Here is a 12,679-nt window from a genome sequence, read left to right as displayed (position 1 = left end):
ATATTCGTACAACATAAAAAACACATAAAATTCATTTTTCAAATCAAAATGAAAACAATACCTATTATTTAATGTAGTGTTTTGATTTAGAGAAGTAAACACATTTATGACTAAAAAATATTGACTAAACTTAAACGGTCCATGTTAGCAATTGTTTCGATACGTTAGGCCCCAGAACTAAGAAATCATGTATTATTCATTTTTATCAGTTAGCCATTTAAGAACTTCGTCAATTTATAGAACAAAAAAATGTAAACATTCATAAAATTATCTTATCCTCCAAAAAACTAATATTTTTAGATCAGTTTTAGGTTTTAGGTTGTTACTAGACTTGCCCCAAGTCTGTATTATCTTTTTTTTTTATTTATTTGTTTTTATTTCGACCGCGATTTTTGTCTGAAACTACAGACTTGTGAAACACGTATAGAAATCGATTTGCAGACCGCAAACATCCGATAAGAATGACGTAGGTTATCATACCGTATTTGGCTATATGGGGCGGGCGGTATGTAAATATGGATTTCGAATCAGCCAATGATCATTTTGTTTCAAAATGAAAAAGATCGAGACGTACGTACAGTGCTGAATGTACGATCGAGACTGTTGAAATATAAAATCGTAATGCCAAGTTGTTTTGTTTATTAATTGTTTAGTCCTTGGCCTAGGCCTCTTTCGTAGGTCCCACTCAACTCGCACGCATGACCTGCCAAATAAAACGCCAATAAAGTAGCCCTACATACCACCACCGGCACACAACAGCTGTGCTGTTCTGTGTGGGAATTAAATCAAAATTATCTCCGCGTAATAAATGATCCATTCAATGTTTGATTTGCGGAGAAGCTATAGCCTATCATATCAAGACGAGTTTTCATGTTCTTGGGAAAAAATCCCATCAAATGTTTACCAGACTACTAGGCATAGGCCTATAAAATAATTTCCAGCCTTCAGAAACTTTCATAAATGTACCCAAGTACACATTGTCTAAACGTAACATAGCGCATGCGCATCATCTTAGTTGTTGAGTCTTTGAAATTCTGAAATATGAATATTAAAACGGTGTACGAGTGAGTAGCCAATCGCATGCAGCTGAAACTAGTCAACCGGATAATCGTATGCACCAAGAATTCTTGGTGTCAAACCACGTGACTTGTGCGTGTTTCCCCAGACGGAGTATCCAAAATCAAGTAGTATACGTATGAAACGCCATATGTGCCAAAATATTTATCTTTTTACTAATATTAAGACAAAACTCCGTCTGGAACCCAGACTAGGTTGTTACGCACACACACACATCTAAACAAGAAATATTTCTTACAAAAAACGCCGCGTAACTTTTTGACTGGACAGTTGTAAGAACAGTCTTCATTAATTTAATATAATAGGTCGGCCAATCAAAACGCAAGTGAACAATTGGGACTTTACTTGTGATTTATGTCATTGGACTGTCAGCACAGTCGTTTCTTTCTAGAATTAAACGCACAAACTTGTAATAGGAATAATGTATGTTTATGTGGTTATTACTATCGCATTTAGGTATTGATAATAATAATAATATGGCTTTTGAATATATAATTACTGTCTGTAGAATAACATTTATACATTTTCGGTTCGCGATGAAAAGTTATATGAATGGATTTGTAATATAGGTATTTATAATAATAGTATATGGGTTGTATTATTGCTAAGCTATCACCAAATCGCGTTATAACATTATTTCTCAGGGTTTTTTGCACCATTGATCAATACCAAACGCGCATCGGTATTATAGTTTTTAATGAATCGTTACATTAATAAAAATACCCAATTAAATCAATCGCGTCAGTCCAATTTCGACTTAAGTTTCGATCACATAGTTCTGTGTCTGCACTGTCCCAACTAGTTTAACAAAAAAAAAGTGTGATGTGCCCAAATATGGTAGTGATATGCCCGAATATCGTAGTGATATGACATCGTCATGTCTATATAATATGGGCACATCATATTTAGTTTAATAGTATAGACAGAGCTTAAGGATTATATTTAAAAAATGTTTTCTTACATTTTGAAAAAAGGTATTTATTTGTTTATAAGCCCAATTTTCCAGTCTTAATTTTACATTTTGAAAAAAAAGTATTTTATTTGTTGATAAGCCCAATTTTGCAGTCTTATTTTACATTTTAAACGAAAGTATTTATTTGTTGATAAGCCGAATTTTCCAGTTTAATAATAATGACCCTTTCCACAGTGCTTATACCATATACATTTTACATGATATTGACCGTGGGTTCTTTACGCCTCTGATGCATTTGTTTTTATTGTACCTTTTTAATAAATTATTATATGTTTAGGCCTAATCACACCCAATTTAATGAAACGGTCAGATTCTGATTTCAATTGAACGAAAGTAGTACTGTATTTATTATTCATTGATAAGCCAAGGGTCCCATGGCGTTAGCCGATATCTTGAGCATTTAACCTGTAACACAAATCATTCTTCAAAATCTAAAGAAAGAACCTCACACGTCTTTTTTGTGAGTGATACACTATGGATATGCCCACGGAAATAATATGTGGACATTGCAAACTATCATAGGCCTACAGTAACAAACATAACATGGCTAATAAGCATAACATTCAGACTGGTTTGTTTTCTAGTGGATTTTTATTTACTTTAGCATGTAGAATAAAACTAGTAACAGTGGCTATATTAATAATTATACTGACTATCCTTGATGTTATCGCGTCTAATAATAAAATATTTTGTTGTTGATAAGCCCAATTTTTCAGCCTTGATTTTACATTTTGAACGAAAGTATTTATTTGTTGATAAGCCCAATTTTGCAGTCTTAATAATGACCCGTCCACAGTGCATTTTACATGATATTGACCGAGGGTTTTTACGCCTCTATAGCCACTGATCAATACCATAATTAATGTTCTTTTTTAAATGAATATTGAAATGTTTCAACATACCCAATTCAAAAAACGGTCCGTTTTCGAGTTCAATCTTTTGATTAGAGAGGTTGGAGTTTCATTTTGAACGAAAGTATTTATTTGATTGATAAGCCAAATTTCTAGTCCTAATGATTTGAGATTCAACGGGTTTTGCTTTCAATTGTATAATAATATAATTATATATATGATAAATATAATATTAAGTATAATTATGAATTCACCAACACTTTCAGGCCCAATAACAATGATCCCGGGCCCGAGTTTTTGTAGACCGGACTTCCATGCACAGCCACATGTTAAGGAATATGAATCTCTTTATGATTTTAATATGGTTCGAAATGATATTACACAACAACGATTAGACAGCAACTGTGCAAGAGTCCAACTAATCAAATCGGATTGATCAATTAATTGAACATTTACAGCATAAGGCCCATACACTAGGACGATAACGATCGACGATAAATAGACAAATGTGCATTTTTAATACATAAACCAAAAGAAATATAAACAATTCCTTTGATGAAAATTATATTTTCACACGTCCAATCAAATGACGTCATGATTAGTAAGACCAATAATATCGTGACAATACAGCGATTTTATTGTTTTTATTTATCATGACGTCATTTGATTGGAATTTGAAAAACATTATTTTTATCAAAGACAGCATAAATGATTATCCTATAGGTCTAGAACGAAAACCTTTCTAATTTCTTTTGGTTTATGTAAAAAAAATGCATGCTATATATTTATCGTCCGTCGTTATCGTCATAGTGTAATTGGGCCTTTATACCAAAAAAATAAATTGATTACGAAGTGACATGTCATTTTCACCTATCACCAAAAAACTAACCTTTTCAACACTAATTAATTGTTACGAAGCCAATTTATATTATATATTTCATTAAAACTGAACTTTACGGTAAATGAAGAGTAAGTATCAGTTAATATGAATAATATAACTAGTAGGTCTATGAACTTGCGTCCAGACACAGAACTGTGAAATTACTATCGTAAATGTTGAAACCACTTATAAAACCTTTTTTTAAAGAAAATATAATTGTGTTAGGAGAAGGCTAATAAACAAATAGATAATGTACAAACCTTTTTCTGGATTAATTAATGGAGCAGGCGTTAATAATAATCTGCTGCTGCTACCTAGACTGATTGTTCACCTTCTGACGATAATTGATTGGACCCCCCCCCCCCCACCCGGCATCTGATAACCAAAAAAAAATTTACCAGGACTGTTTCAATGATTTAATATCTGACGGCGTATTATTATAACCTTGGCCTAGATTGACAGTCAAAAGAAAGTCATTGTAAATACCTCCCTTTATGTTGACAGAGCCAAAATAAAGTTTTGACCATTATCGAATGATTATTTGACAGTGACTTATTATGATACCGGCCTGGTTGACAGCAAAACGAAGTTATTATTTATTGAACAAGATTTTACAGATTTCCGTCTACATCTCAATAATACTGTATTATCAGCAAAGGCTTTCATATAGACTCTCTTCTCCCAGACGTTTTTTGGGTCCAGCAGCTACCTATAAATTATAGTCGAGTTTCCAAATTCACAAAACTGTCAGCCTTAGATACTAAAGCTACCGCTATGAAACAGCTTATTAATGAATGTGTCCTCCTGGGACATAGCTGGCTAGAGCCGCGGCGCGAAAAACATATTGAGGGCGCGCTAATCTGTTATAATTTTTCTCAGAAAAAAGAAAATTGATAAATTCGGCATAATCACAATGACACTTTAAATAAAGGTGAATTTTATTTAAAACGACGTAATGGTGGGGTGGGTAGATTTAATATAAATTTGTAATGCAAAATACCTACCTACAAGAACTAAAAACTAGGCTTGTAGCCTAGCCTAGGCTGGTTAAGCTAGCTAGAGGCGGCCTAGACTAGAGGCCTCTAGCTTGGCCCACCCAAACCAAGGCTCAAGCCCTACACCTACTAGGCTACCTAGCTAGTTATTTGGTAGAGGAGGCAGGCCCCTACTAGCTAGCTAGAGTGTAATCTAATAATAAGCCTATACTAGGACCACATCCATCCGGCCTATAAAGACCGTCCATGCCTTGGTTAAAGCAAAGCTGTTGTACATGAAATGTTTTATTATTATTATTAATTAATGTTGTGTGTTGTGATGATATAGCCTAATGTTTTTTCTTATTTTGTCTTGTTACAGATCTATCATAACAGAGTAGGCCTTCAGTATTTTAAATGAACAACAATAATCTACTTAACAGAAATGTATGCAATCAAGCGAGGATTCTTTCGTCTTATGCGAAGAATTGAAGATAAATTCTCTTCATGCTGTACCTATTTTCAACTGTTTATATTTGCAATTCGATCTGTTTCATTTAATTCTTTTTCATCTAAAAATGCCCTCTTTGATGCTGCAATGGAGCCAGTCTTTTGGACTGTTGACAAAGTGGCGAAATATCTAGGCCCTGTAAGTTTTAAATGTTCAAATTCTTCCATTTAGCAATTCATCATAATTTAACATTTAAACTTAAACTCATGTAAACTCTTTATGCATAATTCTTAAAAGGGGTTTGGGGCGGATTTTTCTAATTTCTCATAGATTTTCTAGTCTTTATCGTTTCAAAATTAATTAATTAATATTCAATACAGTATATCATTTTTTTATTTGTTCTGTGCCTTTTAATTTTTATAAATAATTTGTTCTGTACCTTTTAATTTCTCGGTTGGGGTGAAATTTTTTACTATCACAGATTTTATCGTTTCTAAATTAATTATTCACCCTGACCTGTAAATGTTTATATATATATTGAAATGTAATTTATTTTTCTTTGCAGATGTTTGTTGTCATGGTGACCTGTCTAACTACATCTGTAGTTCTCATTTATTATTTCTATGTTCTTCCATATTATATTGGAGATGAAGTTGGATTTGTGGTGTTTTTTCTAGTAATTTATGGACACTGGCTTCTTGTTAATATTATTTTCAATTATTACAAAGGAGTAAGGACCTTACCAGGTAGTCCACCATTGGTAAGTTTATCACAAACTGCTATGCATGCTCACAAACTACTGATGCATGCTCACAAACTACTGATGCATGCTCACAAACTACTGATGCATGCTTACAAACTACTGATGCATGCTTACAAACTACTATGCATGCTCACAAACTACTGATGAATGCTCACAAACTACTATGCATGCTCACAAACTACTATGAATGCTTACAAACTACTATGCATGCTCACGAACTACTGATGAATGCTCACAAACTACTATGCATGCTCACAAACTACTATGAATGCTCACAAACTACTGATGCATGCTCACAAACTACTATGCATGCTCACAAACTACTGATGCATGCTCACGAACTACTATGCATGCTTACAAACTACTATGCATGCTCACAAACTACTGATGCATGCTCAGAAACTACTATGCATGCTTACAAACTACTATGCATGCTCACAAACTACTATGCATGCTCACAAACTACTGATGCATGCTCATAAACTACTATACATGCTCACAAACTACTGATGCATGCTCACAAACTATTATGCATGCTCACAAACTACTATGAATGCTCACAAACTACTGATGCATGCTCAGAGATTAATACTTATGCTCACTAACTACTATACTAATGCCTTTGAATGCTCTCAAACTACTCTGCAAGCTCATGCTCTGATAAACATATTAAAGCTTGGTTCCCACTTGGCCGTAAGCTCACTGTAAATTTTATCTCAACTGTCGCTTGTGATTGGTTAACTCACTTGTGTTGCATTTACATTGTTTTGTGCGAGCATGCATTCTCACAAACTATTATCAGAAACTATTATGCATTCTCACAAACTATTATCAGAAACTATTATGCATTCTCACAAACTATTATCAGAAACTATTATGCATGCTCACAAACCCATGCTCACTGACTACTATGCATTCTCCTCACAAACTATTATCAGAAACTATTATGCATTCTCACAAACTATTATCAGAAACTATTACGCATGCTCACAAACTCATGCTCACTGACTACTATGCATTCTCACAAACTATTATCAGAAACTATTATGCATGCTCACAAACCCATGCTCACTGACTACTACACTCAATAACTATTTTTCTGGTTACATTTTTTAGTTTACTTCTGAAGTCGGTGCTGTTACAATATGCAAACGCTGTATTGCACCAAAACCTCCAAGGACTCACCACTGTAGTGTGTGTAATAAATGTGTATTAAAAATGGATCATCATTGCCGTATCCTTACAAATACTTAGATAAATTAAGCGCTCACGAACTGAGCAAAATACATGGTGAAATGCAGAGCGATAGAGGCCGTGCTATTTAATATTTTGCCTCATATTGAAAATACAGGTAACTGCAGATTTTAATATAAGTAAAGTCACAAATATAGTATATCAATTTTTACCTATTAACACTCAAACATTCAGGACGATTGTTGTAAATACAAACAAACAAAGGAAGTACTATACTGTACTTGACAACATTATATTTGCTAAGTGACAAAAATACAAGTACAACAATTACTGTAACAATTCTCAATTCAATTTCGAAGCAATATTTGCTTGTATTGGACATACTTGGTCTTGGTTCTCTGCCATAAGTATGTCTGTTGGCAAAAAAGACACATGCTCCCTTCATATTTTGTTCCATAGGTAGCTTTATGGTTTTGTTCTTTAACATTGATCATCCAGCTTGGTTAAATAATTGTGTAGGACATTTTAACCATAGGTACTTTTTACAATTCTGTGTATTTATGCTGATGGGTACGTTGTTTGTTAGTATCTCAGTGTGGCCACTATTTAAAGAGGAATTTTTCGATATAGAGGTAACAAATTTTATTGTGATTGCTTTATAATTGATCCCTGAATAATATCCTGGCAGACCCGGCATTGAACCCAGAATACTGGATTAGTAGGCAAGTCTGATAAGCCACTGTGTTCATACTCACTGTAGTAGAGCATGCATAGAACAGAGTTAAGCCAAATCTAAATCATATCTAAGTTACAACAGACAAAATGCTGTTGATATAAAGTTTGCGGTACACCTAATATATATAGTCCTGAAAAAAACTGTTGAGTTCTCAAAGTTTCAATCAATATACTTTGATCGTCCTCAGGAGTCATCCATAACCATATCTGTGGTTTCAATTTGGTAAAGATCTGTCTTGTAGTTTTGACATTATCCTGCTACAAACATACACACACACGTCTCTAACAAATTTATAACCTCAGGTGGAGGTAATGATATGCATTTGACCACAATAACATTATAATTCTTTATATTTTAAAAAATTGAATAAACTATTGTGTTATTTTTATTATTTTTTCAGAAAACGTATGCAAATTTTTTGCGCTATCTTGCACCAATAAAAGGAGTAGCAAATGCGGTGAAAGCTGTAAGATTCCCTTTTTATATTTAATAATTAATTATGATTACGTTAGTGTTGTATTTTAAGTTTATTTACATAAAATAAACATTTTTTCGGTTTTTTTTTCCAGGAAAATAATAAAAATCCTGAACACAGTATTATTAACAACATGGTGAAAGAAAAGGAGAGTACATTCCATAAAGTGATCATCTACGAATTCTTTTTAACATTCAGCGTAACAATAGCTTTAGGTATCCTAACATGTTGGCATGTTTATCTTATCAGTAGAGGAGAGACCAGTATTGAGCGCTATATTAATAACGAAGAGCGGAAACGATTAAAAAAAGTCGGCGTGGTAAGTATTTTTATGTATTACCTACTTATCAATTAAATTTTGAATTGTGATCATCTACTAGGAAGTTTTGCCATGTTTAATTCATTGATCACATGTAGTACACTCATGCGATTCATAAAAAATATATTTTTATGATTCCATTTCATGCTCTGTTTGTTTTTGGGGGTTTATGTGCAATGATCTTACTACAACAAAATGTGATGTGCCCATATATGGACACGATGATGTCATATTACTACCATATTTGAGCACAACACACCTTTTTTATCAAACTTTTTTGATAGAATAGACAGAGCTTCATACGTACATTTATTTAAATATGAAAAACATTACAATGTTCATCAGTACATTACCTGTTTTAAAATGTCTAGTTTATCTGACATAACTGCCATACATGGCTAAGCATAACATGGTAATTTTTATACTGTAATAATTTTTTTTGTCAGGTGTATAAGAATCCATACAGCTTTGGATTTGTTGAAAACTTTAGGATCTTTTTGGGACTTACAAATAAACGGTGAGAATTTACTTGTTTTTTTTTATTTGTGCACATAATATTCTAAAACATACATTGTTTTATCATATCAACTAATGTGTTTGTGCACATATTCTAAAACACACATTGTTTTATCATATCAGCTAATGTGTTTATCATTGTTTTCATTCAAGGACATTCTGGCGCCACATACTATTTCCATCTTCACACGTTCCCATCGAGGATGGCATTGTTTGGAGCATCCATCAGGATAATTTAAGGACTAATAATGGATTTAAACATGTATGATAGAGCGTTTGTGTGAGTCAGGTTACTGACTATGTAAAGGACAATATACATATTCATAAATATATATTGTTGAGGGTAAAAGACTTCTCCTTGAAAGGTGTCCAGTGGTCCTTAAGGCATACCAGCCATTCAAATCTTGGTTGGGACTAATTTTTCACTCGGGCAATCGATCAGCTTTATTAGAGTGAGTGGCCGAACGGTTAGGACAGCGTAAAAATAAAAAACGAAATACATAGCCTTATGGCAAGGATTAGATGCTCCCTCGCTCCATGAGTCTGGTGTAGTCTTCTCCGATAAGTGCTTCTTGAATAGAACCTACCTATAAATCTTTTGAGATGAGTAGGGGGTTACCCTGGTGTACCAGCTCACACAACCACTGTCATAGACAGATGAAATTATGTCGTACTTGGCAGCACTGCAATGACGTGACCCTTAGGGAGAAGCGTGTTGTTGAAAAGTGTACCATCTAAGTCCACATCGCATTGAGATGACATTGTTTGTGGAATTCTCTACATAAATACATAAACATTACTTCACACATGTATTTTAATTTTAACTTCAATACATTCTATGAATATATTTCTATAATGATTCCATTTCATGATCAAATTTTAACCAAGTTATTGGTGATAATTAAGGGATTCCAATTATGTATGAAATATTAAAGTAAAGCTCTGTTTGTTTTGAAAATTAACTTATATATATTATTAGTGGCGATGATTCGCTGTTGCTTTGGAGTGAAATAAATAAATAAATATATCATTTATTTTGCTATTTTCCACATTAGAATGATTATGAATATAGAAATTATAAAAAAACAATAAAAATAGATTTATTTTATTTTGAAAACATATTTATACAGGATAAAACCATGATATCAGGTATAGATGTATAACCTGTTTTACATATGGTCCTGTTCTGTCCTATAGAAAATAAAAGGTTAAAACATGCATACAGAATTCTTTAAAACATGGAAAAACAGTAAAATAACAAATTTTAATATAAAAAAACATAACAATATAATACAGTATATGAAATGTTTATTTTTTCTACTAAGTTAATGTTGTATAATTATGTATTTGTATTTATTTTCCGTTTTAAGGTCTTTCATTCGACATGTTCTTTTTCCATCTTCCCATTTACCAATAACGGATGGATTCCATTGGATGGTGGTTGTTACTGAAAATTATGTTACTGAATATTAAAGCCGAGTGTACCATCAAACTTCATTTTAACAAGATAAGATTTTGAAAGAGATTAACAGTAGAAATATATGAATTAATATTATGAATTTTTAAAGCTAAGTTTTAACATTTAGGCAGCATACTTTGTATGGTCGAAGCCACCACTTGATAATATGTAAAATATTTTGGGTAAAAATGTAAAACCTTGCAGGGAGAAATAATTAAATTTTGAAAGATTGAGTGACGTTAAAATGTCTGTAAAACCAAGTAGATCGATGGGCCTTTGTACGTATAAAATGTAAACACATTTACACAGACGAGCGGTAATAAAAATATAGAATCTATGTTATTCCTTATGACCATTTTCCGCTTACCGTTTATAGGGGTGGTGTCCCCTGAATAAGGATTGGTCCTAGTGCACCTGGACGTACGTCCTTCCTCGTTTCGTTTTTAACTCTATTACGTTTATAATCATTTTATACTGTTTTATGAATGTTTTGTATATTATGTATAAGCTTAGAAATGTATCTCATTTATCATCATATGATTTTATTAATATGAAGAATATTGTCGTTATCTTTTAGTACAAGCTGATCATTGTTCGTAATATAAACTTCGTTTTCGCTGGCATCGGTTGGAAATCTATATATAATTGTATACAACTAGAACTTTTGATAAAATAAATGCATTACTCAAAGACAGCATTGTTTCTTTTATTTTTCATTTACTTGTCTTCATTGCCATGGTTACTTAAATGTTAGATTCCTATAGTACTGTATCTCCTCCACATCTATCTATTTCCGAAGTATCATAGGGATATTTAGTAATACAGCATCTCATTTATGTCATATGTGGTGCCTGTATCATGTAAGGTTAGGTCACTACTAGATACGTGTGAAACACATGATATTTATGACCAAATATTCTTTAAGCTTGGTTCCCACTAGGCCACAACGTAAGGACGTAGACGCAACGCAAGCGAGTTGACCAATGACAACCGTCGACAGTTAGAATAATCCATCGCTTGTGAATCACTAAAGCGTGGTTCCCACTAGCGACGCAACGCAAGGACGTAACGCCATGACCGAGAATCGGCTGTCAACAACTATCGAAAGTAACAAGAACGAACATGCATTATTCAGTTGCGACAAACTAAATGAAGAAGCATTTGTAGGTTAAATTAAAATGACAAATGAAACGGAGAAGAAAATTGATACGATGATGAACAATAACAACCGCATTATCATGTCGCATAACTTTGTGCGTAGAAAATGCATACGGTACGCCACATCACTATGTTAATTGTTAGATCTATGTAGATAGGACTTGTTTGAGGCCAATTCACACCAACGAGCGGTAACGGTAATAAAAATATAGAATCATGTAATTCCTATTATGACCATTTACGTACACAAGGCGCGGAGCGGACATGCGGTTTCCTCTAGAGATTCTACGTGGGACAAGCTACGCGGTTTTCCGATTCTTACACATTCACCGCTCGTGTCTGTGTAGGCCTTTAGACGAACGCCATCTACGGTTGTTGAGTGAGCCATTTACTTTTTTTGCGCGCACTATCGTCCCAAACCTTATTTTACAACTCCCTGCTTAGACCCACCCCTTTACTTTAAGTATGTCTGCTCAAGAACATTGTAATGACGAAACTGTCGAATGAGCCGCAAAGTGTAGAAATATACTTCCTATCCTCTGTTATGAGTTTAGGCCTAAATGATACATTTTAAAATCAATATTTTAATGTTATATACAATATCAAAACTATTGAATGTTGAAATTAGTTTGTAAAAATCAATGACATTCTTTGTTCACTATCACATGAACGCACATGACAATTTCTTACTTTCTTACACTTTTTTAAATTTCAAAGACAACTGCTAGATTTGTCATCGTATTACCAATCGCGCTAGACTTCCATATGTGGGTACTATTAGATTGTTGTTTTCTTAACTACATCACTACATGATCAGTGTAGAGCTAATGTGTTCTAAAATAACAAATGAAGT

The 12,679-nt window shown here is 33.3% G+C and overlaps 1 protein-coding gene across 3 annotated transcripts; it reads left to right on the top strand.

Annotated features, from left to right (window-relative positions):
* Positions 1–4,660: 4,660 nt before the first annotated feature.
* LOC140047856 (palmitoyltransferase ZDHHC16-like) lies at positions 4,661–11,351 on the top strand. Of its 3 annotated transcripts, none has more exons than XM_072092892.1 (9): positions 4,661–4,712; positions 5,138–5,404; positions 5,772–5,966; positions 7,086–7,203; positions 7,662–7,795; positions 8,300–8,365; positions 8,469–8,693; positions 9,140–9,210; positions 10,580–11,351. In XM_072092892.1, exons 2-9 carry the CDS (start codon positions 5,201–5,203, stop codon positions 10,680–10,682), a joined length of 1,116 nt encoding a protein of 371 aa, XP_071948993.1. In that variant the 5' UTR covers positions 4,661–4,712; positions 5,138–5,200; the 3' UTR covers positions 10,683–11,351. The 3 variants fall into 3 exon arrangements, with proteins under 3 accessions (XP_071948993.1, XP_071948990.1, XP_071948992.1); XM_072092889.1 differs by lacking the exon at positions 10,580–11,351 and adding an exon at positions 9,363–10,212; XM_072092891.1 differs by lacking the exon at positions 10,580–11,351 and adding an exon at positions 9,363–10,212 and having other exon boundaries at positions 4,676–4,744.
* Positions 11,352–12,679: the final 1,328 nt, after the last annotated feature.

Source organism: Antedon mediterranea, chromosome 4, assembly GCF_964355755.1.
Source record: "Antedon mediterranea chromosome 4, ecAntMedi1.1, whole genome shotgun sequence".
Classification (NCBI taxonomy): Eukaryota; Metazoa; Echinodermata; class Crinoidea; order Comatulida; family Antedonidae; genus Antedon; species Antedon mediterranea.
This window is presented reverse-complemented; position numbering and strand designations above follow the sequence as displayed.

Coding starts and splice junctions, on each gene's coding strand:
- LOC140047856 (XM_072092889.1), top strand. CDS start 5,201: ATGTATGCAATCAAGCGAGGATTCTTTCGTCTTATGCGAAGAATTGAA. Junction 5,967..7,085: donor TACCAGGTAGTCCACCATTG/GTAAGTTTATCA, acceptor TACATTTTTTAG/TTTACTTCTGAAGTCGGTGC. Junction 9,211..9,362: donor TTGGGACTTACAAATAAACG/GTGAGAATTTAC, acceptor TTTTCATTCAAG/GACATTCTGGCGCCACATAC.